At 39.7% G+C, this 26,879-nt stretch overlaps 1 protein-coding gene across 1 annotated transcript; it reads left to right on the plus strand.

Annotated features, from left to right (window-relative positions):
* The first annotated feature begins 726 nt into the window (after window positions 1–726).
* Window positions 727–23,571, plus strand: LOC126298770 (adrenodoxin-like protein 2, mitochondrial). Its single transcript, XM_049990223.1, has 4 exons — window positions 727–1,082; window positions 1,170–1,282; window positions 1,616–1,748; window positions 22,474–23,571. Exons 1-4 carry the CDS (start codon window positions 940–942, stop codon window positions 22,562–22,564), a joined length of 480 nt encoding a protein of 159 aa, XP_049846180.1. The 5' UTR covers window positions 727–939; the 3' UTR covers window positions 22,565–23,571.
* The last annotated feature ends 3,308 nt before the right edge of the window (window positions 23,572–26,879 follow it).

Raw genomic sequence — 26,879 nt, forward strand, 5'->3', positions numbered from 1 at the left:
ATCCCTAAAGTTGTTAGTGTTCATATCATTTAGTACGACAGCCTAACAAACTAAATTCGTTCACAATCTGTCTCTGAATATTTACTTGTTAGTTTTAGGTACATAACTTTATAGTCTGACAGTCAACATTAAGTATGTAAGTTTAGTTCGAAGTACATTTGTAATGAAAATTATCAAGAGAGGAAAGATTCCTTGCAGGACTGTATCTGTAACGGAAGAGATTATGGCATATTATCATGTTAAGCAAATTAACATTCCTGAATATCTTTTCCCTTACATCCAAACTTAAACCGCTAAGTGCTCGTTGAAGTATCGAGAGTAATGTAAGATGACTTTGTTTTCTGGTGGCGTTGACGCTGTCTTTAGAAAGTGTAGCTGAAGTAAAAGTTGGTGCACTTCCCAATCTTCCTACTTAATTTACCTGACTGGATGACATTTCCCAATAATCATGAGTAGTGGTGATGGTGGTTAGTGTTTAACGTCCCGTCGACAACGAGGTCATTAGAGACGGAATCATGAGTAGTAAAAAGTCAATGTCGTGTTATACAGATTTTACGGAGAACATTAGAGCTTCTTTTGAATCAGTTGTACAGTGCATACTAACAATTTGTGTCACTCTTAGTGGAGGTACTGCGGTTCACTGTTATCTGTAGTAATGAATTTCTATTTCTGTTTTCTTATTGGCAATGATACTGTTTCATAAGTCACTATGTGATATATCTTTGAGAGCTCTTTGAGTGAACGTCTTCATAAAGGTCGTCAGCTGATTGGCAGAATGAACAGAAATTCGTGGCTGCTGTGTAGCTGCTGTCGACTGTTATCAGACAAGATACTTGTTTATCTCTGCAAGTCTGCTATGAAGGGATAAAACACTTTGTTGCAGCTAGTGTGTTGTCCTTTAGTTGTGCTCGTTAGCTGCAAAGTAAGTTGCCTGCTGTTATGGCATCTTTACTAGTGAAAAGCTTTTCCCGAAATTGGCGCGCGGTTTGCAATATAAAATCGTCTGCTATTCGTCCGGCGTCTGCTTCATTGGAGAGAAGTATTCAGAGCACAGCAGTCCAACATGACATTAAAGCTGACAAGTGAGATATAAATGAAGTTGCGCTGACATATGTTGGTGAATTATTTACGAATTCTTGTCAAGTGGGTATTTTTTTATTTTTTTTCAGGGTAGAGGTGACTTTTGTTAAAACTAACGGCGAGAAGATTAAAGCGGTTGGTAAAGTCGGTGACAGTCTCCTGGATATAGTTGTGAGCAATAGCATAGATTTGGATGGGTTTGGTAAGTACTGAGATGTGTAACTAATACGTTACAGTACTAAACGAATAAAATAACAATGTTGCTGTACGGACACAGTTACTGACATAGTGTGTGTAGCAACCTAGGCACTTGCATGAACGCTGATAATGGTCTTAAACTGTTTTGCAGGATATTTCGTGTTGTCATGTAGGTGTTTTGATTTTGCTAATGTTATTGAAGTCTTACCTTCCTTTCAGTTCTTCTTGTCCCTTCTGTCAGCTTTCCTGTAATATAATACTTATCAAGTTTCATTGGTAGTTCATCTGAAATGTGCTTATAATTAAAAATGCTGAAATGTTCTCTTGTTCCGTCTAGGTGCATGTGAGGGAACCTTAACCTGTTCCACATGCCACTTAATCCTGAAAAAAGAAGACTATGATCGTTTGCCAGAGAAACCTACAGATGAGGAGCTAGACATGCTTGATTTAGCATATGATCCTACAGACACGTGAGTGTTATCCCCCAAGAGTGTAGTTAATGACAGAAAGATACAGTTTCTTGTTCGCCAAAATTTTATATGGGTGTGGGGAAAATACTATCATGCTTATTAGTGATACTAAGTTTATGTTGCTAGTTGTTGTATGTGTAAAAATGTGTGTCCTTTGACAGGATAAAAAAAGGATGTCTGCTGTAGGTGCACGTGTTCTAATTACAATACTTTAACTTCCTATTGTTGAATGTCTTTTGACATCTCATTTCTCTATGGTGAGGCAGTATGAAGGGTACACGAATGGAGCAGTTATTCAAAAACTTCTACATGCTTGAGTTCCACTAGGTGGAAAAAATTTGCATCATACCTCTTTAGGTATCAACAAATATTTCTAAAGAAAGTACCGTTTCAGTTACAATAAGAGTTATGATATTATGTGATATTATTTTACTTTGTGTTTCATTTGGTATGTTTATTTTTGAGAGTTTGGCCTTCTTTAAGGTTTATGAACTGTGCGTTCAACAAAACTTCTTCGCAAGTGTTGTATATTTACATCTTTGTCATTACTCCGGAGAGTAGCAGGAATAGGAACTCAACAGGTTTGTAATGAACCATTGTTATTTTAATCACTTTGTATTCCTTTAAAATACAATCCACGGAAATAGATGTCACTTCTCCCCTAATGGTAGCTAATGAATGTATGTAATATGAAACAACACACCTGCCACAGGCGTAGTGAATGTCTCCAACAATTTAGTTCAACTATGTTTGCTCTTTGCATAATTACTGGAAACAAAAAAGTCAACCTCCTGACATATTTTTCATATCTCCATGTGGTAATGTGCTAAGGAATAATTTTCTGGGGTAACTAGCCACTTACAAAGTATTGATTCCCCAAATGCAATGACGACCCTCAGTTATTATGGAGGCAAAATCTGCACCAACAATACGTATATTATCCAATGAAATTCATCATAAATAATCACTCAATTTGAAAACAATGTTGATGTCCACACTTACAATACTACAGATTTTGTGCAGTCCATAATTAACTGATGAAATTACATAGAAAACTATTTCACAAGACATTACTGAATGGAAATGTGCAAAATGTCAGAAGGTTGATTTGTTTGTTTCCAAAACTAGCAATTATATAAACAGCAAAAGTAGCAGAGTGTAATTGTTCAAGAAGTTCAGTATGCCTGTGGCGCCGACTTGTTGTTTCATACTACATACACTCCTGTGCTCCCAGTTGTCTTTTCACTCCAAAGTTGCTTTTCTGTTGTAAAAGCATATTGGAAAAAATGAATACAGTTGTGGTACGAGCCACAAGCATCATCTTCACATGCTGTTATTGATGTATGGTCTGCCATTAAGACAATGCTTGGTGTGTCGAAGATTCTTCTCGCTTTTCCCACTTCGTCAAAATAACAACTAGCTTGTATTGCTATCCATCCCAAACCTCTTGCCTGGTATGGAACCTGCTATATTACCCATGACCGCTCTTAACTGTGTTGATCAGAGCACATGTCTGTAGATCAATCCAGAGTCACATTTCAACAAGATCACTGATAAAGTGGATCAAATAAATCTGCTGTACCAGATGTCTTTGTCCTTTATAATAATTAGGAAGTGTATAATGTCATGTGTACAGAAGCAGAAAGAAAAGACCACTTTCTGCAACCCATCTATGTCTTTATTAGTTTTTTGAATATAAGGTGTGGTGACTGATTTGTAGTGTAGTCTGAGGTGTAGGTTAGGTCGAAAGGTGACACTGTGGTTGAGTTGGTGAAGCATTATCAAATTTCTAGTTAATTTGATAAGGTTGTCAATAAGATTATATGGTATTGATAACACACTTACACTGAACTGTTACTTGCAGGCAAACTGACATTGCGGCATTGACCTTGAAACTTACTGGAGTAATTATTCAGGCAGTTTACTTCTTGAAGTTATGAAATTTTTGCATCAGGAGACCTGCTTTAAAATATTGGTTTGGTTCTTACATCTACATGACTACTCTGCAATTCACATTTAAGTGCTTGGCAGAGGGTTCATCGAACCACAATCATACTATCTCTCTACTATTCCACTCCCGAACAGCGAGCGGGAAAAACGAACACCTAAACCTTTCTGTTCGAGCTCTGATTTCTCTTATTTTATTTTGATGATCATTCCTACCTATGTAGGTTGGGCTCAACAAAATATTTTCGCATTCGGAAGAGAAAGTTGGTGACTGAAATTTCGTAAAAAGGTCTCGCCGCGACGAAAAACGTCTGTGCTGTAATGACTTCCATCCCAACTCGTGTATCATATCTGCCACACTCTCTCCACTATAACGTGATAATACAAAACGAGCTGCCCTTTTTTTTTGCACCCTTTCGATGTCCTCCGTCGATCCCACCTGGTAAGGATCCCACACTGCGCAGCAATATTCTAACAGAGGACGAACAAGTGTAGTGTAAGCTCTCTCTTTAGTGGACTTGTTGCATCTTCTAAGTGTCCTGCCAATGAAACGCAACCTTTGGCTCGCCTTCCCGACAATATTATCTATGTGGTCCTTCCAACTGAAGTTGTTCGTAATTTTAACAGTCACGTACTTAGTTGAATTGACAGCCTTGAGAATTGTACTATTTATCGAGTAATCGAATTCCAACGGATTTCTTTTGGAACTCATGTGGATCATCTCACACTTTTCGTTATTTAGCGTCAACTGCCACCTGACACACCATACGGCAATCTTTTCTAAATCGCTTTGCAACTGATACTGGTCTTCGGATGACCTTACTAGACTGTAAATTACAGCATCATCTGCGAACAATGTAAGAGAACTGCTCAGATTGTCACCCAGACCATTTATATAGATCAGGAACAGCAGAGGTCCCAGGACGCTTCCCTGGGGAACACCTGATATCACTTCAGTTTTACTCGATGATTTGCCGTCTATTACTACGAACTGTGACCTTCCTGACAGGAAATCACGAATCCAGTCGCACAACTGAGATGATACCCCATAGCTCCGCAGCTTGATTAGAAGTCGCTTGTGAGGAACGGTGTCAAAAGCTTTCCGGAAATCTAGAAATACGGAATCAACTTGAGATCCCCTGTCGATAGCGGCCATTACTTCGTGCGAATAAAGAGCTAGCTGCGTTGCACAAGAGCGTTGTTTTCTGAAGCCATGCTGATTACGTGTGAGGTGATTCATAATGTTTGAATACAGTATATGCTCCAAAACCCTACTGCAAACCGACATCAATGATACAGGTCTGTAGTTAAATGGATTACTCCTACTACCCTTCTTGAACACTGGTGCGACCTGCGCAATTTTCCAATCTGTAGGTACAGATCTATCGATGAGCGAGCAGTTGTATATGAGTGCTAAGTAGGGAGCTATTGTATCGGCGTAATCTGAAAGGAACCTAATCGGTATACAATCTGGACCTGAAGACTTGCCCGTATCAAGCGATTTGAGTTGCTTCGCAACCCCTAAGGTATCTACTTCTAAGAAACTCATGCTAGCAGATGTTCGTGTTTCAAATTCTGGAATATTCCATTCGTCTTCCCTGGTGAAGGAATTTCGGAAAACTGCGTTCAATAACTCCGATTTAGCGGCACAGTCGTCGGTAACAGTACCATCGGCACTGCGCAGCGAAGGTATTGACTGCGTCTTGCCGCTTGTGTACTTTACATACGACCAGAATTTCTTTGGATTTTCTACCAAATTTCGAGACAATGTTTCGTTGTGGAACCTATTAAAGGCATCTCGCATCGAAGTCCGTGCCAAATTTCGCGAGTCTGTAAATTTTAGCCAATCTTCGGGATTTCGCGTTCTTCTGAACTTCGCATGCTTTTTCCGTTGCCTCTGCAACAGCGTTCGGACCTGTTTTGTGTACCACGGGGGATCCGTTCCATCTCTTACCAATTTATGAGGTATGAATATCTCAATTGCTGTTGCTACTATATCTTTGAATTTGAGCCACAGCTCATTTACATTTGCATAGTCAGTTCCAAAGGAATGGAGATTTTCTTTTAGGAAGGCTTCTAGTGACACTTTATCCGCTTTTTTAAATAAAATAATTTTGCGTTTGTTTCTGATGGATTTGGAAGAAACTGTATTGAACCTAGCTACAACGACTTTGTGATCACTAATCCCTGTATCAGTCATGATGCTCTCTATCAGCTTTGGATTGTTTGTGGCGAAGAGGTCAAGTGTATTCTCGCAACCATTTACAATTCGCGTGGGTTCGTGGACTAACTGCTCGAAATAATTTTCGGAGAAAGCATTTAGGACAATCTCGGAAGACGTTTTCTGCCTACCACTGGTTTTGAACAAGTATTTTTGCCAACATACCGAGGGTAGGTTGAAGTCCCCACCAACTATAACCGTATGAGTGGGGTATTTATTTGTTACAAGACTCAAACTTTCTCTAAACTGTTCCGCAACTGTATTATCGGAGTCTGGGGGTCGGTAGAAGGAGCCAATTATTAACTTAATTCGGCTGTTAAGTATAACCTCCACCCATACCAATTCGCACGGAGTATCTACTTCGACTTCACTACAAGATAATCCACTACTAACAGACACACACACTCCACCACCAATTCTGCCTAATCCATCTTTCCTGAACACCGCCTGAGACTTCGTAAAAATTTCTGCAGAACTTATTTCAGGCTTTAGCCAGCTTTCTGTACCTATAACGACATCAGCTTCTGTGCTTTCTATTAGCGCTTGAAGCTCGGGGACTTCTCCAGTGCAACTACAACAATTTACAACTATAACTCCGACTGTTCCTTGATCCAAGCACGTCCTGTAATTGCCATGCACCCTTTGACATTGCAGCCCACCCCGTACTTTCCCGTGGCCTTCTAACCTAAAAAAACCACCCAGTCCACGCCACACAGCTTCCGCTACCCGTGTAGCCGCCAGCTGAGTGTAGTGAACTCCTGACCTATTCAGCGGAACCCGAAACCCCACCACCCTATGGCCCAAGTCAAGGAATCTGCAGCCAATACGGTCGCAAAACCGACTGAGCCTCTGATTCAGACCGTCCACCCGGCTCTGCACCAAAGGTCCACAGTCGGTTCTGTCAACGATGCTGCAGATGGTGAGCTCTGCCTTCATCTCGTAAGCAAGACCGGCAGCCTTCACCAAATCAGATAGCCGCTGGAATCCAGAGAGAATTTCCTCAGATCCAAAGCGACACACGTCATTAGTGCCGACATGTGCCACCACCTGCAGCTGGCTGCACCCTGTGCTCTTCATGGCATCCGGAAGGACCCTTTCCACATCAGGAATGACTCCTCCCGGAATGCACACGGAGTGCACACTGGATTTCTTCCCCTCCTTAGCTGCCGTATCCCTAAGGGGCCTCATTACGCGCCTAACATTGGAGCTCCCAACTACCAGTAAGCCCACCCTCTGCGATTGCCCGGACCTTGAAGGCTGAGAATGATCCTCTGAAACAGGGCAGGCAGCTGCATCTGGCTCAGCCAGAGACAGTGCCTGAAACCGGTTTGTCAGGCGTACCGGGGAGGCTTTCTTATCAGCCTCCGGGGACGCCTTTCGCTGCCTGCCACGCCTTGGAATGACCTGCCAATCAACCACAGGCGAGGGCTCAGCCCCACTGTGGGCAGCAACCGGGGCAACCACAGCGGCAGACCGATCTGGGGACAGACGGGACGAGGTTGACATCCCCGTGATACCCAAGTCTGGCTCCCCACAGTGGTGCCCATTGGCAAAAGCCTCCAGCTGCGCGACCGAAGTCAGCGCCGATTGCAGCCGTGAGCGAAGGGATGCCAAGTCAGCCCTCATCCGAACACAGCAATCGCAGTCCCTGTCCATTCTAACCGATGATAGATAATTTCTGGTTAGGTGCATATTTCTCATGTCAGGATTTTGATATGCAGTATGTTGCCAAGACGTGTTTGGTAACGTTAATCCAAATTTCACTTCATTTCTGAGATGTGGTCTTTGACATCAGATTCAGTGATGGGACAAATGCATAACTTGCAACACAGTAAGTTGTGCAGTGTGTAGATTCTAATGTCTTCTCAACCCTCTTAACTTCCTATCCTCGCATAAAAAAACTTTTATTCTAGATGTTTCCTCGGCTTGTTGTGATGGCAATTGCTTCAGTTGCTGAAAATTTCATAGTTTACTAGTTGGCTGTTTCACACAAAGCCCTTATCATGAAAATCGTCAGCATGGTGTCAGTTCATAGTGTATGTGGTTTTACATGTACACAAAAAAGGTGGCATTGCTCCTGCATTCCTTTGATACACAGCTGGCTGTTGCATTCAATGGCTACTAGCATTCCACCCTGTCTTAAAGCTGATATGTGGTGTAAATTGTTAGTGGCATTAGGGAAGCATCTGATTCAACCCATCTGCTTTGAATGATGCCATCAGTATGGAGGAAATGTCTACTTGCAGCATATACAAAGTGGTGGGAATGTCTCACTCCGAAAATAAAATGGAAACTAATGGGACAACTGTGGGGAAATTGGGGGTTTAGGTGGGTACAAGGTAAATATGCAACAATACAAAACACCGCACCAGCCCAAAAAAAACTCAACTTGCGACATACTTCAGCCCCAAAACCAACAGGATTTGTACACTTCTCTGTACCTCTATAGCTCAAACCTATTCCCTTACACCTAAAAAACCAACTTTACCTACCGGCAAACCACAAATTGGAAACCCACAATTACAAACTTCACAGACCTACATAACTCACGAACCACCACCGAAAGCAAAACCCTAACAACTAGAAAACCCATAAACTCCCATCTTAACTAGATCAATTTAAACACAAGCAAAATACCATAAATATAAAACAGACCAAACCTCAGAATTACTAGAGAATAAAACAAAAAAAAAATTGCTTGCCAACAAAAGCCTCAAACAAAATCACCTAGGTTGGCCGGCACGCACACAAAAACCAAACTAATCATCTCTAATAAAAGCACCACACACATAAAGAAGAGAAAAAATCTCACTGAAAATAAAGCAATAAAGCTAGAGCGCTGACTACCCAGACTCGAGCCTACATTTACAGATGCGAGAAAGTAATACACACCCATCCCCTTTTACATATCACAATAATAGAAAATATACTGTAGGATAGGAATTGTCAAGGAGGAACTCCTTCAGTTAATTTCCAAAGTTTGCTCTTCTGTCTTGGACATTTTATATCTTTGGTAAGTGATCAAAAATTTTGGTTGCAGCATTATGCTCTCCTTTTTGTGCTAAAGGCAACCTCAATGTTTGATGTCAAATATCATTTCTTCTGGTGTTGTAAACATCTACACAGTTACTCATTTTGAACTGCAATGAGTTATTAACAATAAGATCCATGAGGGAATAGATATCTTGGGAAACAGTAGTCAAAATGCCGAACTCCTTAAATAGAACTCTCCAAGATAGGCCTGGGTTAGCACCACATATTATTCTTACTGCAATTTTATGAGCAGTGAAGAATTTCTATCTTGAAGTTGAGTTACCACAGTGTATTGTTTCACAAGACATTACTGAATGAAAATGTGCAAGATGTCAACTTACTGCTTTCCCCTCAGAGATTTTTCATGATTCTAAGTGTAAATGTGGCTGGACTAAGTTGTTTCAAGAGATCCAAAATGTACTTTTCCAGTTTAAACTCCCATCAGTATGGGAAACTTTTAACATTTTCGCCATATTTGTAATTTCCTCACCACTCATGGTTTGTGTTACACTTCTAGATATGCAGTACTGTATAAGCTGTCTTCTTGAAATTCGAGGGTGAGACCATTCAATAATGTCAAGAACTTTCTTCACCATTTCTTCTGGTGCTATATGTGTGCTTGGATTCATCATAATATTAGTGTCACTGGCAAAAAGAACTTCTTTGACTTGGTGTATATAATGGGTGAAAATTGTTTACATATATGGGAAACAATAGCAGACCTAAGAGGGAGCCTTCAGAACCCCCATACGGTATGTTTTCTCCCCAGTCAGAATAATATCCCCTGACTATATTAGTTGAATTACAAAGTAAAACTGTCGACATTCTATTGATTAGATATACCAATGATCTGGTAAAACCTCAGTTTAACTAGGAGAAAATTTTGATTTGCGCTGGCAAATGCCTTAGAACTATCGCAGAAAATATCAACCGGTGCTATTTTGTTGTTCAGTGCTAGTGAAATTTGGTGGAGGAACACGTAAGTGGCATTCTCAGTAGATCAAATCTTCTGAAACACAAACTGCAAGCTGCTGAGGGTATTATTGTTAAGGTGAAATGCTATTCTATTGCACATTACTGTCGCAAAAATTTTGAAAGATGACAGCAGTGAAACAGGTCGATATTTGACATTTCTCCTATTACTTTCTGTAATGAGGGTTTCACAGTGCTGTATTTGTGTGTCTGAAAAAATGCATAGTTAGTGATGCAGTACATATTTCGAATATGAGAGAGTTTTGTTATATGGGAATAAATCTGTGATACAGCCTTGGATTTCCCATCAAAAGCAGATGAGTTTTTATTTTTGAAAGACTGTATAAAATCCTTAATTTCAGAGAGAAGTTGGTGTTAAATTAATATGATTGACTTTTACAAGAGATGCCTTTTCAACATAAGACTGTGATTCTTCTGTTGAACTGTTTGTCCCTATATTTTTCGTTATATTTGAGGAACAATTATTAGACAATTGGCTGGCTGCGACCCATCATTTACAGTCCTTCTGTGTAATTAAATAGTGATAAATTATTATCCTGCTCTTTGGCCAGTTGTCCTGTCTGTAATTTGTCGACATCCTATGTGGCCTTAAGCCTTGTCAGAATTACTGATCTATGACATTATATGCATGTTCCTATGGTTATTAAAACCTTTCTTGGTAATTTTGAGTAGTTTTCATAGTGTGCAACTACTGCAGGATCTCTACTTGCTTAGGGCCAACAGATAAGTTCCCCTTTCACTTTCAAATTAAGTTGAATCCCTCTAGTGATCCACATTTTTTTACATGGCTGTTCAGTGTCCTTTCTGATTATAGTTCAATTCTTTTATCTTGGCAGTTCGCGCATGCCCGTCCAGACGCAGGAGATTGCTGCGTTGCCAGTTGTATGCGCCAAGAGAAGCAGCGCCATAGTATAGTTCGCAGAATTACGTTTAGGGAGGAGCACGCAGTTTATGAAGTAAAGCGTCCACAGCCACATTAACCCTTTAGCTGTTACAGAGACATGCTCCCCGCATTCCGCAATGTGCGAGATTTTGTCATCACTGCACTTCTCGCCTTTACAGAAACATGGTGTTTAGACTGCTTTGACACACATTATCATTCGATTTCACAAAATCAAGAAAATATTAAGCACTGAGCAAGGATTTGAAATCGGAACCTTTCACTTAGCAGCCATACACTTCAACCATTATGATAACACAACTTTTCATTCAGTATATCTGCCGGAGGACTACAAAATATCACGCAAAATACCGACAAACACTGTTGGTATGATTATGAATTACTCATGTTTTGTCGAAGTACAGTAGGAAATAAAAAATTGCCGCTGTTCTTTATTGCGAAAAATCGGTTAGTGAGAATGATACAAATGCCTTTCCTTGCTATCGCCTGAATTAGGAGAATTATTGCTTGTTTGGTTTAATTAAGTAATAGAATATGAAGCAATTGGTATAAAGAATGCTTTTTACAAACTTTCTATAAAAGAAAGTCTGCTATCAAGACACGGCTTTTCTTCAATTACCTTATGACTGGATGTTTCTGAAGCTGAAGACACTCGTTCGTGCTCTGCTCTGCAGTCGAGCTCTGGCACCGTTGTTCTCTGTTCATTGGCTGACTGTTTTGTGATGTCAGATGCGCAGAACGAACCTAAACTCGGCTGCCGTCGTAAATGACGCGCACTTTAGCTTATGTGGAAAGCTATTTTCAAATAATGATATGAATTTATCATGGAATAGATTAAATTTGGGGGCAGCATTTGGCTTATTATACATTTCATCCCAGATTGTCTCTGTAAACTATTTCTAAGAACATTTGTCCTGGAATCATTTTGATTATCATAGGGGAATATCAATACAGTAAATCACTATCTTACTTGTTCTGACTGTGCATCCTCATCAGAGTGAATATTTGTTACTGGGTATACATTTTTTATTTTCATGCTTTGAGCTTCATCTAAGAAACCATAATAAGTGAGGATCCTACTGTCTTCATCCACCTGTGTTGAAAGTTGATTACTGAGGTCAAATTGTAGTACCCAGTAAAGGTTTTAAAATCACCTTGCCTATAAGAATCTTTCAAAAAATTAATATAAAATTTCCGGACTACTGCTTTCTGCGGTGTGACACTTAAGCATAGTAAGGAATCCAAATTCCAGTTCAGAATTTTCCAGTAGGGATCTCCATGTAATCACAATTAAAAGTAAACTACTTCAGTATCAGTTCACTAGGGCACACTTCTGTGCTGATCACTACACTATTTTTTTCGTCTCCATGTCTTTTAACATTTTTCCTATGTTAATATAAGTAATGAGTCCTTTTTCTGTATTCTCTCTATATGAGTAAGATTCTAGAGTAAAATACCTTTTAACTACTGTAAACCTGTGGTTGTGCTGTGTTCATCCTCTCAGAACTGTCTAAATTTTCCAATCGGACAATTACTCCTCTAATATTTTGATGAAATGAACTAGCTTTACTTTTCTGCACATTCTTAAGTATTTTGTGGGCTCATCTTTCATAATGAAATGCCTGAATACTAACAAACAAAAAGGCATCTCTTTAACACCTATAACCACAGGTATCTTGGTTTTTGTGGTGATGCTGCCCCTACCGTACCAGTAAATTTTCTGTAAGAGGCTCAGACAACCTATCTTTTTCTCTCCTATCCAGATGTAGGATGTGTCTTAGTATATTCCCATCTCCCAACTAGCAGCAGGCACTGCAATCACGAGATTTCATTTCATTTGGCAGCAGCCTGCTCAACTCGGTATTTTGATGGACAGTACCCGACAACTTGGAAGGAGGCAATATTAATTCCATTATGGGTACCGGGCAAGGATCATACCACTCGTAACAGTTATTTTAGCCATTACCAGTTTTATGGCTAATATTCTTGAATGCGTGGTCAACCACTGTCTTGTCTAGTTCCTAGAATCCAAAGGTCACCTGTCCTACACCCAGTGTAGTTTCAGGTGCTACTATTCTGTCATTGACAACTTAATTCTACTGGAGAAAGTAATAAAAGAATCCTTTTTTGACCTTGAAAGTGTGTGCGGCACCGCTTGCAAGTACAACTCTTCTCCAACTTCATGAATGGGGGCTCTGTGCATGTCTGCTGCCAATTATCCAATTGTTTCTCGAGGACCATTTCTTTCAATATTGTGTTACTGATGCCTTGTCTGAGTGATGTTTTGAGGATAATGGGGTCCCCCTAGGCAGTATACTGTGTCACATTGATCAGTCTCTATCGATGCCATCTTCTCCACACTCAGGAGCCGTGTTAAACGCTTTTTGTTTGTGGATGACTTTACAGACATCTACTCTTCCCCTAATCTTATGACAATGAGGCAGTTATAGCTGACCATCAGGGGACAGCTTGCGCCAGAAAAACTGGCTGTAGGTTCCCATCAGAGAAAACAGTGTCAATTTTAACCATGCTCATTGAAGTTTTAACTAGCTAGAACTCACCATGGGGGACAATATTTTATATTTTAAGGACACTGTACTTTCTGGGTCTACTCTTTGTCTTAAAATTAACCTGGCTTCCCCACCTGAAGGACATAGGAACAAAGGGCTTCAAATCATTTAGTATTTTGAAATGCTTTCGTGCCGAAGTTAGGGGGGGGGGGGGGTCTCACCTCCTGCAGTGTTACAGGGCATTTGTTGGTTCTTGGTTGGGTTACAGCAGTGTGGTTTATGGATTGGCCTATATTTCATACCTCAAGATGTTAGACGCTGTCTACCATGATGGTGTTCAGATATCGACTAGGGCCTACTGAACCAACCCAATTCAGAGTCTGTGTGCAGAGTTTGGCGAACCACCTTTCTGGATTTGGCAGTGCCTTCTCTTGGCTTAACAGGCTCTGAAAATTTCAGTGTTGCCTTAGTCGTTTGCATTTAGTGTGACCGTCCACAGTGACTTTGAATAGCAATTCAGCAATTGGCACCCCAAGACAAGATACAATAAGTGCTGCTGACTGAAGGATCTTGATACATCAGGCCTCTGAAAACACAGCCAGGGATTTAATAAATTGCTGCCGTGATCTCTTCAGAGGCCCAATGTGATTTTAAGCTTGACACAGTACAAGAAAACTTGTACTCCAGATTATGTATTTACAACTGTTTTCTTCAATTTTAAGTATGTACCACAGTTTTTACCATTGTTTGTACAGATGGATTTCAGCAAGAGAATTCCCTCAGTTGTTCAGCTGTCTTGCATGATAAGGTTTTCAAAGCGCATCTTCCAGAACAATTTACAAATTATGATACGGTGTTATATGGCATTATGGCAGCATTGGATTAGATTCACAGGCATCACAGTACAAGGTTTCTCATCTGTTCTGACTTGCACACTGTGCTACAAGCGTTTTACCAAATATATCAGTGACCAGCTGATTCAGCTCCTCCATGACCATTTAGTTTCTCAAACACTGTGGAATCAAGGTGGTCTTTTCCTGGGTACCTAGGCACGTTGGGATATAGGATCAAAGAAGGCAAAAAAGTATGTCGGGATGGTGTTGTAAGTTGATGTACCTTCCCCTTGCCTGCTGTCATCTAATTATCTCACAGAGAAATCCCACGTCAGTGGGAAACTGAATGGTTGGAGGTGGCAGCAAGAAACTATGGTCACTTGAATCGACCACACACATGGACTCCATGCGAACCTTACCAATGGAAGGAAGTGCCACTCATCTGACTGATCATAGGACATAGCTCTTTAACACATGGTTTCCTCTTCTGGCATGAGGATTCACAACTCTGAAGTTCGTGGTGGGCCAGTTTCGGTTGAATGTATTTCAGTTACATGTGTGTTACATACTGACATCAGAGATTGCCTCGGTTTGGCAGGAGATCTTTGCCCAACACCCTTTCCCATCCTGACACCAGTGTTACGCTGGTTCTGAAATATTATGAACTGTCGAGCCTTATCCATAAAGTGCTGTGAACAAGATGCAGATGCTAATGGATTATAAACTACTCCACATGTGGAAATGGCTGCCTCTCCCCCTCTCCACCCCCCCCTCCCCCCCGCCCCTTCCATGAGAAAGGCATATGGCATTTTCATTTTCATCAGGGCACTGATGAGTATGCTGTTGAGTACCCCACATGTAAAATACACATGAAACGAAGGAGGAAGAATGTGTCCAATGACTACATAAGTGAGTCACAATTGTAATCGAACTCAAACATTTGAGTGTAGAAATTCACAGGGGTAAGAAACAGAACAACTTCATAGGCTCGGCTGTTGGTAAAGCAAGTAGCAGATTTTGGTTAATTCATAAGGTACTAGGAAAATTAAATTGGGAGATTTCATACAAAACATTGTTGCAACTGATGCTAGAATATTACTAAAGTGTTAGTTACCCACACCAAATAGGGAATAGGGCACCAAAAATAGTTGCAGGTTTGTTTGACCTATGTATGTGTGTCACAGGGTTGTCGAAAGAACTAGCAGAAATTTGAAAATGCGTACTCTTGTCACATGAAAGGTTCCACACAAGGTTTGAAGAACCTGCATAAAGTGGGGAAACTACTAGTATAATAAAACTGCCTACATATTGCTCTCGTAATGATCCTAAAAAGAAAATTATAGTACACTCTAAGGCATTTAAGCAGTCATTTTGCACAGAATTGTGTATATCTGAAATTTCAAAAATGTAACAGGTCCCACATTTGTGTTAAAGAAGTCTATTTTTATTGGTTGTGGAGTGTCAGGAAAAACACTTAACTATGTGTACAAAGTCTTGTCAAAATTAATGATAAATTGCCTTGGACAATCTGCTGACATTTCTGAATCTCTCATTCGCTGTTTTTTCACTAAGGTGACTGCTAACATTACTTACTTGTATACTTCTGTTACTTTTTTCTTTTTAGAAACTTAGTATTAGATGTCTCAAAAAATTTGGGGTTATCTTTGACCAGTGAACTATCTGCCTCTAAAGAAATTTTGTTTTCATACTCAGTTTTCCTCTTTAGTTTGTTACCATGTTCAAAATAGATTTTACCTTGTTCCCTGCAAACTTATTAATTCTTCAAAGCATATACTGCATTGTGCTCTGATCACTTTACTTAAAATGTTACAGTACAGATAATCATTTTATTTAACCCTGCCACCTGTGTTCCTTGATGCTAAGGACAATTTTATCTTAGCTTTGCACAATTAGGTGCATTTTTATTAAAAAGAAAAAAAAACAGTTCCCAGTGTGGCCTCTGTGTTACAAAATAGGTTAAAATTTTGATTAACATCAAAGCTATTTTGTGCACCACTTTCATATTGCAAGAGGTGACTGTTGGGAGGATGGAGTCACTCTCCCAGTTTGCTCCTTCCCAGTTTCCTTTGGAAGGATGGTGTTGACATGTCACAATGGGTGCAGTCAAAGAGAATTCAGAATTACTTAATTCCATGAGTTACAAGCAGTATCTTTACTTGCTGTTTACATCAGCTGTCACTGCCTGTAGAGCAGTCATCTCATAAGCGGCCTTTCAGTCAGCTCAAGGCAACTGATGCTGCACGCCCATTCCTCATCTGCTGCTGCAGTGGTGGTTGCCACCTGTGATGGCTTCGGTGGTGGGCGTCCCCAGATGCTGTGGCAGTGGGTGAAGGTGAAACATGTGTTTGACTTGCACATGTCGATTTTGGCAGATGCTCTGCCCCCTCCCGCTCACTGCCATTCTTCACCTGTCGAAATGCAATGACAGTTGTCATGTAGTATGACAATCCTGGCCTGCTATTAAGGTAGGCTCTGGTCCATCTGCCAAAGTATCGGGAACACTGGTGTCGTGAATTGGATGATAAGGAGCAGCCCAAAGTCCATCCATCTGTGAGAGTGGCAGACTGTGGTGTTGAACTCTGCAGCTAGTGATTATGGTGAGGTAGCTATCTCTCCCAGTAGTGGCTGTCATTGCTCAGTAGCATGCAGGAAATCTTGAATGGACTAGTTCCAGATGTCACTTTGCTGTAGTCAGGGAACAGAGTACAAACATTATATACGCCTTGAATCTGTCTGGTAGACTGTGTTAGGAGCTAAACTGCTGGGGGTATTTATGGAGCAAAGTAATGGCTATTTACCCATTGTCACTTGTCATAACTGCTTAGATCTTGTTATTAAGAATGTGTCAGTAGTTCTCACCCCGTTGTGATTTGTTAATGAGTTTGTTATACTAGGAGACTGGTTTGTAATAGCTCTTTGCATGTGTCATTTCCTTAGTAATACCATTTCTTTCATCACATAATGAAGGTGATGTGATCTGGTCTATCTGCTCTGCACACTGCATTTATGCTTAGGTCCACTGTCTGGATTCCAGAAGTGCTGATGCTGTTTTATCCCATGGTCCACTCTCAATGTTAAAATGTTATTCTTCGTGCCTGCCAGATGTTGACACCGCTGTAATGTAGGAGAGACTGTTTCACTCTGGGACTTGGAAAATTTTAACCATTTGCTGCCTTGTACAAGGTTGGCATGAAACAATATTCATATAGCCTATACATTTGCTTTAGAAATTAATTGTGCATGCACTTAATTACATACGTAACAATCGAAAATGGGAAATGTCCTTGGCAGTGCTATAGACACTCTGTAGTTGTCATTTTAAATTACTGCAGTGAGAGCTATATCATTATTGCTGACTTCGTTCTTTACATTTTTCGGTGTGTAAAACTTGTTCTGCTTTACAAGTCTACATTGAAAGTTGTTCATTTAGAATAGCTGCAAACAGGAAGGCACTCAGCAAGCAAAGTCTAGGCATTCAAAAGGTGGGGTTATTGGTAGTTGGGGCTCCAGTGTTACACTTGATAGCCTCTTATGGTGGCTTCGAGGTTCAGACGATATTATGACCATGTAAGCTGCATATCCCTTTACTTGTGCTGTAGTGACCTCAATAAGGCAACAATGGAATGGACTCTGTGATTTTTTTGTAGTTTAGATGGGTCTCAGAAAAGTACAAACAGGAGTTCAGTTTGAAAATATGAAGGTGAAACATGGGAGAAGGGTAGACTTAGGTAACATTAGTGTTATAGCTGTAAATTCTAATAGCAGTGTGGGAAAGAATCTGACCTGAAAGTCCTCAAAGAAAGTGCTGAACCAGGAATGGTTATAGTTACTGAAAGCTGGCTGTAGCCAGAGTCAAGTCCAGCTGGAAAGGGTAAATTAAATTCAGTTGGTGATCACAAGTTTGTTGCTGTAGAAGTAGTTATAGTGAAACTCAAGTAGATAGTTACTGAGATTTAGCCTGGGTAGAGGTTCTACTTAATAAATGGCTAAGATTAGTAACTGTTTCCTCTTACCGACACTCTCAGATGGTACAGTTTGTCAAGGGTTCTAAGAAAATTTGAGTCTCATTTTGGATAGGTACCCCACTCAGGCAACTAGAACACCTTTGTTCCAACTTCAATCAACCTGCTGCTTTTGTGAAAATACAAGTGGAAAGTGACTGGTAGGCATAAAGATCCTCCTAAATTATTTTAAATGCTTTCTCCAAAGAGTCTTTTGAGTAATTAATTCAGGAGTTGAAATGAATTGTAAATGGTTGTAATAATATACCTTATAGCCATAAATAATGCTAAGATTACAGAGTGTCATTATATATACAGGGACTAGTGAGCACAAGACCATTGCAGCAACACTAAATATTGTAACATCCAAATCCACAAAAAATAAACGCAAAAATAAGTCACTTTATCTCTTCCTAAGAAAGAGCCTCCACACCTTTCAAACTGTGTAACTGTAGACCAGATGTGGCTTAAATTTAAAGAAATAGTATTGATAGCAATTGAGTGTAATATATAGTAAATTAATAAGAGACAGACCAGATGCCCAGGCCAGAACACTGTTGCAAAAAGCAACAGAAAAGCTTGTTACATAAAAAAATGTAAAGGACAGACTGAAGACATTGTTCAAAAGGTTGAAATTCAGTGTGGACTTAAATGCGGGATGCTTTCCTGTTATGAAATTTGGCAGAAAACCCAGAGAGATTCAAATTGTATACTAGCTGCAAGACACAGTAAATACCTCCACTGTGCGATAGCAGTGTTATTGATACTGACGACAGTGCCACCAAAGTGTAGTCACTAAACATGGTTTTCCGAAATTCCTTCATCCAACAAGGTGCAGTATATATTCCAGAATTCAAATCAAGAACAGCTGCCAGCATGAACAATTCAAAAGTGGTTACCCTCAGTGTAGCAAACAAATTCGAATCGCTTAATAAAGGCAATTCTTCCATCCCATACTGTATGCTGATAAAGTAGCCCACTTCGTACCAGTTGTATACAACCACTTGCTCGACAAAATACCTGTACCTAAAGACTGGGAAACTGCGTGGGTCACGCGAATACACAAGAAAGAAACTAGTCAGCTGAATTATAGACCCATAAAAGTGTGAAGCCCTTCAGATGAGCACTAAAAATTCAACTGAATGTAAGTTACACAACAAATCGTACAAATTTAAAGCTTGTCTTATTCAATGAAATAACAAGGGATTATAATTGTGAACAACTTAAATTGCAACCATAACATAGAATCGGTTGTGGGAAAGGTGAACCGAAGACTGTTTTATTAGCAAAACATTTCGAATGTGCAGCAAATCTGCTAAAACGAATGTCTACCCCCTTTTCCAGGGTACTGCTGTCCAGTATGGGCTTCTTACCACATACGACATGGGAAAATTCTGAAGAAGGGTAACTCACGTTTTAATGTTGTGAAATAGGGGAGGGAGTGTCATGAATATAATAAAGGTAGGAACTGTTGAGAATTTGTGTGGAAATGGCTCTGTGAACCCTTTGCCATTTACTTAAGTGTGAATTGCAGAGCAGTCATGTAAACTGTGGATTCCCAAAACACTTGGCTGCTTTTCTGTCAAATCAAAAGTTTCTCGTTCATAGTTAGCATTTACAATTTGATTACCATTATTTATTTACAACTAAAGTGGTCATAGGTATCATTTCATCTCTCAGCCTTAAGGCAAGCATATTCATCAGTAATTATTACAATTGGAGACTCCCCCATTTGAGAGTTTTTGTCTCGTGCAGTATAATACTGTTTAATATTAATTTTTTTAAGGTAAAAATGTTAAATACTAGATGTTGCCTTGCTAGTAAATATTTGTTGAATGGCATCTAAAAACCATGAGCTGTACTTTAGATTGTAGCCAAACTGATATTTAGGTGTATAACCCATTGTCTGTGGCATCTGATGGAGGACAACAGAAAATTGTACACATATGTTTCGCGTTAAGCCAACTTCCTCAGGGCGTAGTTCGTGACAATCAAAGACAGTTTTTATCTGTTTCGTATAATTTTTACGCTTCTGTACTTGTATATTCTGCCTTGCATACTAACTGTCCAAACATGATATTTTTCATTATAAATGCATGTCTACGTGATATTTAGACGTATACACTATGTGATCAAAACTATCCGGACACTCCCAAAAACGTATGTTCCTCATATTAGGTGCATTGTGCTGTCACTTACTGCCAGGTACTCCATATCTGCAACCTCACTAGTCATTAGACATCATGAGAGAGCAGAATGGGACACTCCGCAGAACTGGCGTACTTCGAACGTGGTCAGCTGATTGGGTATCTCTTGTCATACGTCTGTATGCAAGATTTCCACACTGCTAAACATCCCTAGATCTACTTTTTTACGATGTGATAGTGAAGTGGACATGTGAAGGGGCACATACAGCATAAAAGTGTACAGGCCAACCCCGTCTGTCGACAGACGCGCACTGCCAGCAGCTGAAGAGGGTTGTAATGTGTAATAAACAGGCATCTATCCAGATCATCACACAAGAATTCCAAACTGTATCAGGATCCACTGCAAGTACTAGGACAGTTAGGCGGGAGGTGAGAAAACTTCAATTTCATGGCCGAGCGGCTGCTCATAAGCTACAAATCATGCTCGTACATGCTAAATAACACCTCACTTGGTGTAAGGAGTGTAAACATTGGATGATTGAACAGTGAGAAAACCATTGTGTGGAGTGACGAATCGCAGTACACAATGTGGCGATCCGATGGCAGGGTGTGGGTATGGTGAATGCCCAGTGAACGTCATCTGCGTGCGTGTGCAGTGCCAACAGTAAAATTTGGAGATAGTGGTTTTATGGTGTGGTCATGTTTTTCATGAAGGGGGCTTGCACCCTTTGTTGTTTTGTGACACTATCACAGCACAGGTGTACGTTGGTGTTTTAAGCACCTTCTTGCTTCCCACTGTTGAAGAGCAATTCAGGGATGGCGATTCAATCTTTAAAGACGATTGAACACCTGTTCATAATGCACGGCCTGTGGCAAAGTACTTACATGAGAATAACATCCCTGTAATGGACTGGTATGCAGAGTCCTGACCTGGACCCTAGAAAAAATCTTTGGGATATTTTGGAACACTGACTTCATGCCATGCCTCTCAACTGATGTCAATACTGATCTTCAGTGCAGCACTCTGTAAAGAATGGGCTGCCATTTCCCAAGAAACCTTTCATCACCTGACTGAACATATGCCTGTGAGAGTTGAAGCTGTCGTCAAGACTAAGGGTGGGCCAACACCATATTGAATACCAGCATTACCGATGGCGGGCGCCACGAACTTGTAAGTCATTTTCAGCCAGGTGTTCGATACTTTTGATCATGTAGTGTATTATACTCTTCTGGCCTATCTGTGAGTTAAGTATTTACATTAAAGGAGAGTTTGTCAAATGTGACAAAGAAATGTCACTGCCTAAGAACTAACAGCAGTAGCACACAAAGCAACCTGTGTGCTGAGAGATAGGATGGATTTCATAATGCAAATAGTAACATAGACATTGTTTTAGTTATATTCTAGGTATCCACATAGTTGTTTCCTTTCTAGATGAACTTAAAGTAGAACACTGGAAAGCATTCACTACTGACAATTTGTTTTGTAGAGGTACATGATGGAAGTAGACATAAGTTTCTGCTATTATGTATACAGTTGTCATGTTGTATTGATGTTCATACAATGGTTTGTGGTGCTTTGTATCCGATGCCACTCACAGTGAGTTATTGTCCCAGATACCTGTTTGCTAACAAATGTTTTAAGTGCAGCTCATAGTGTTTAGAAGCTGGCTTTTAACAATTTCTCCATGCTCACATTTGTGACCTCCTTTGCTATACTGTGCTCAAGTATCATGTCCTGCTGCACCCTTTCATTTCTCTTTTTGAATAATGTTCTTCATAGGTGTAGCAGCAAACTGATAATCTAGAGCAAGCAAAAGATAACTGTAGTGGTTAGCATTAGATATATACAGAGACAGCCTTTGTGTCTAATTAGTTGCATGCTTCAAATTGGTCAGCATATGTTCTGTGAATAGCCTTTTACTGCAAACAAGTGTGAACATAATTTATCATATAAATTCATTTATATTTTTTTAGCAAAGTGACATCTAAATAGTCAATCTTCCTTAAATGCTTAACTGGCACTATATTCTAACTAGATGCTGTGTTAGTCAAAAATGAAGTTACTTTATTCTTTACATATATTTGGTACTTCTTTCTGAAATTTGACTTTGTTTGCAGGTCACGTTTGGGATGCCAGATCATTATGACGAAAGATCTCAATGGTTTAGAAGTAAAGGTTCCTGCAGGCATAAATGATGCACGCAGCTAACACGTGTGCGCCCCCACCCCCCTTTACTTACACACTCACACTCTCTCTCTCTCTCTCTCTCTCTCTCTCTCTCTCTCTTTATCTCAGTGACTGACTCTTAATAGGAGTGCTCTTGTTTAATAGATAGACAACTGCTGATGTTATTGCAGGTAAACACTCCCTCCCATTGGGTAATAGAACCAAACATTTTTGTACCTACTGTTCTTTGTTGAAATTTGTATGTTGTCACAGAACATGGCCTACTGCTCTCCAATCACAAATTCAGTTTCTATTCCCATGTCTTGAGGATCTAGTTTATGCTTAAACTATACTTGCATTCTAATGTGATACTGCTGTTTTCAGAAGGAAAAAAATGTTGTTTGCCTTTGTTTAGAGATGTAATGATAACATGCTGACTGCCACGGTTAGCCTATAAAATGTCCGGTGATGTAGGAAAGAATGTAAAATACCAAAAAACTGCAGCTTCAGCAACAGTGGCACTGATAATATTCATGAAATCCCCTTGAATAACAGCTGGCTTTTTGTAATGTTGGGTTCAGACATTGCAAGTTTGTCATTTCAAACTAGATTTATATAAAAAAAAATTACCTTTTGTTGTGGAATAGTTGTTCATTTGTCAGCAATGTTGATGTTAGACGATCAGCAACAAATGTAAAGAAAGTTAACAGTATTGAATGATGCATGTACTGTAGGATGACACAGATGTAAATAAGTCTGGTTTACTATTGTCTTGAGAAGCAGCTCAAGAAATGTGTGTGCTGTATTAATAAAAATGTACATTTTGTGGAGCCTGTGTGAGGATAAGTGTCCGAAGACTATACCTATCTGTATGTGGTAATGTGTTGTTGGTGTCACCACATTTGTTATGTATGCTTCTATTTTAATATCTTCTCATACAGAATGATGTACAAATTCTTGAGGAGCAGTAAATATTATTAGTTTTGGATATCAACTATTTTGCTACATGAAAGAAAATATATTTGTAATAAAGAAACTTAAAACTGAAATGTGTCCTACCACACTAATTGTTACAGTAAACACCTGGTACACAACAAAGTGGGTGACCTCTTCAGGTAAGTTAATGTTTGGTTTGTATCTGTTGCACAGTGACTTGAGATTGTTAGGCTATGGATGCATTTCAGACTGTGTAACGTCTTTCCTCTCTACCCTCTTCCCTCCCTCAAGTGGCGAGGTAAGAACATCGCTGTTGGCATATATTCTTGCAGGTTGCTGAACTACACGTCAAAAGACCCTGTCTTTAGAGATGGTTCTCCCCTTAGCATTTGATGTGATGTCATCTGTAGTATTACTATGTTGTGTGAAAAAATAGTTACACATGTTTCACATTAAACTTAGTTCCCCAGCCAGTTCTTATCCTTCAGGCAGGACCTCCCTCCCCCCACCACCTCTTCCTCCTGACCCAAATAGGCCTACACCAGTTACATGTCCGACATGACTACAGACTATTCCCCTGAACTTATCAGGAAACTTGGGACTTAAGAAAACATTTTTGTGGTAATATTTTATCTGAACTGTGTGCCCAGTCTGTGTTAAAAGATGTTGCATAATACTGGTAGTATTCTTCATGGAGGTTACCACAGTCAAATATTTATTGAATGAATGTGGCATTTTTTCCTTACTATGCCGTTCGTTTAATTTCTTTATTAGTCTTCAATCCTGCCTAATCGTAAAAAGTGGGTGTGTCTGGAAAACTTGCTTTCTTGGATCGTCAGTCAACAATTCTAACAAATTGTATTGCTGAGTTTTATTACAAAATGAAATTTACAAAAGAAGCAAGTTTCAGACGATTTTACATATTACAAGCGAAATGACTAGTTTGAAGCTATTTTAGAACTGGGCTGTGGTCAGTCAAGTGCTGTGTTTATGTTCTCTTAGCATAGAGGCTGCTGTCGTCCAGGAGAGGGATCAGTAAATTTGCAATTGGCTGACGTCTTTTTCACAGCCATCTGCTGTCTTGTTCCCAACTGGCGTGTCAGCTCTTGACTTTACGCCATAACAATAAGCAGTGCTAGTTTTGGCTTAAGAAGCCATTGTCTGGTGAATGTCTATAAATGTGCCAAATGTCTAAATTGGCAGCCTCTTCACAATTCGTCAAAATTCTTATTGGTTTACATACTGTTGTAAGTGTTTAGGCAGTTTTTACATTTATTTTGTGCATATGAGGCAGGAAATATGCAAAGATTTTTAAAATGGAAATAAAGTCTAAGTAAAGAACAAATTCTGCATAAATTCTGGGCTGAACTTTCTCTTCATTCATTATGCCCACTGGTTACATAAGTTCCATCAGCATTTGGTAAAGAGCAGTAATAAATTATATTTACCCAATGATTGAAGGATGCCAAATCATAACATTGAAAGAGCCACCACTAGTCAAAATTGAGTTAATAGTAAAAGTGGGTTGTATGTGCTGTTCTTTACCTGCTATCATGTTCAAAACTCTCAGCTAGTAGTGTTCCAGTGGTAAAAATGAAATGTGCCTGCCATAATGTCGCATTTCCCGAGTTAAGCTGCGTAAAACTCTGGCTCTAATTTTGATGAGCATTAGTGCCAATGGTGGATCATGTGCAGCAGCTGCACACACCAAATAGTACTATAAAATGACCTGGAAATGAATGAGCATAGAAACATGTTTGGAAAAGGAAGAGAAACACTGGGTTGTCGTATTTAAATTGGAAAAATGCAGAAGTGGACCAGAAATCTGAACCAACAGAAGTACATTGTCTTCTTAACCTCTTACAACTGGTATGTTACCTAATTACCACTGTTGTATAGCGTTTCTCCTGTTCATTTATATACAAGGATTAACTGTTAATACAGTTGGTATTTTAGTATTTTCAGCTTTTAAAACGTAATTTGCATTTCCAGAATAAATGCAGGAGAAGAGATACTGGCAGAATTGAGGTTGTGAGGATGGGTCGTGAGTTGTGCTTGGGTAGCTCAGATGGTAGAGCACTTGCCTACGAAAGGCAAAGGTCCTGAGTTGGAGTCTGTCCAGTACACACTTTTAGTCTGCCAGGATGTTTCATAATTTGTATTCTTTCGTACATAATATTATTATTGGTATGATATAATGATACTACAGAGGTTGTTTGCATGTGTTAGGTGACTTGCAAATGCCATTCTTCATGCAGAGCTACTAGACAGCAACATACAATTACATTGTTTCAAAAGTTTTGACTTGCATACCTACAATGACCAGAAAGCACACTTAAGATGTGTGACTCATGTTACTTTACTCAGGAGACATGAGAAATATACAGTGGCAGACAGCCAAAGACTGAACATGTAGATATATGTTGCCAACATCTATTACTTCTAAGTACAGGTATGTTGTTTTTTTTTCTTTCTCTTCCCCCCAGCCCCCTTTCTTTTCTTTAACCTTTAGTGTCACTAACAGAAGAGTGCAAATCCTTCAGCAAAAAATCATATCAGGGAGTGTGAATCTAAGTGACAAATGAGGTGGCAGCTGACTCAGGAGCTGGATAAGTGAAGGAAAAATTAAGTATCTCCCTTCCATCCCCCCCCCCCCCCCCCTCTGTCACCAGAGAAAAGACAACTTCGGTAAAATGTACCTTTCACATGACCTAAATATAACAAAATTGTATCATGGATACAAAACTAAGTACGGAACTGAATTCAATGAAACTCCTTCCAATTCTAATCGATGATTTCATGAGATATTCAAGAGGGGAATTCAATCTTTCTTCTGTCCATCCCAGGTCAGATACATGTTGTGTGACTCCAAACTCATTGATTTATGAGCCAGTGAGGATCCAATGCGTAAAAATGTCACTGAGAAATCATTAGAACATCATGAGTACTAGTTAGAAGCTGCTCAACACTGCATGCTGAGTATTAATGCTAATGCAGAAGGTTTTACTTCGGACACCAGCGTCCTCTCATTTGATTTACAGTAACAGGTGTATGTACGTACTCTAGAGTATCCGAAAATGTGTTACTGTGAACAACTAGGCAGTATGAACTTGGGTATCCATTTAGAAGATGAAAATAGGATCTATATGAACCTGTGGAATGAAACTGCAACAGGTTGATTCCTTGTCTTCCATGTTTTTAGCATGCAAAGTTTTTTCTTGCTCCTGAAGAATTTACTTAACAGTGCCGTTCAATTGCACAGTGTGATCTAAGAGGCAAAATTGTCAAAGTTCACCCACACATGCTGCAATTGATGTTTGTTCCATCAACAATGCAGTGCTATTTAGCAAACTAAATTCACACCAGTTCAAATGGAAAGAAGTGTCACTGGATGGTATATGTTGTAGGTTGCAAAGATCCT

This window comes from Schistocerca gregaria, chromosome X (assembly GCF_023897955.1).
Source record: "Schistocerca gregaria isolate iqSchGreg1 chromosome X, iqSchGreg1.2, whole genome shotgun sequence".
Classification (NCBI taxonomy): Eukaryota; Metazoa; Arthropoda; class Insecta; order Orthoptera; family Acrididae; genus Schistocerca; species Schistocerca gregaria.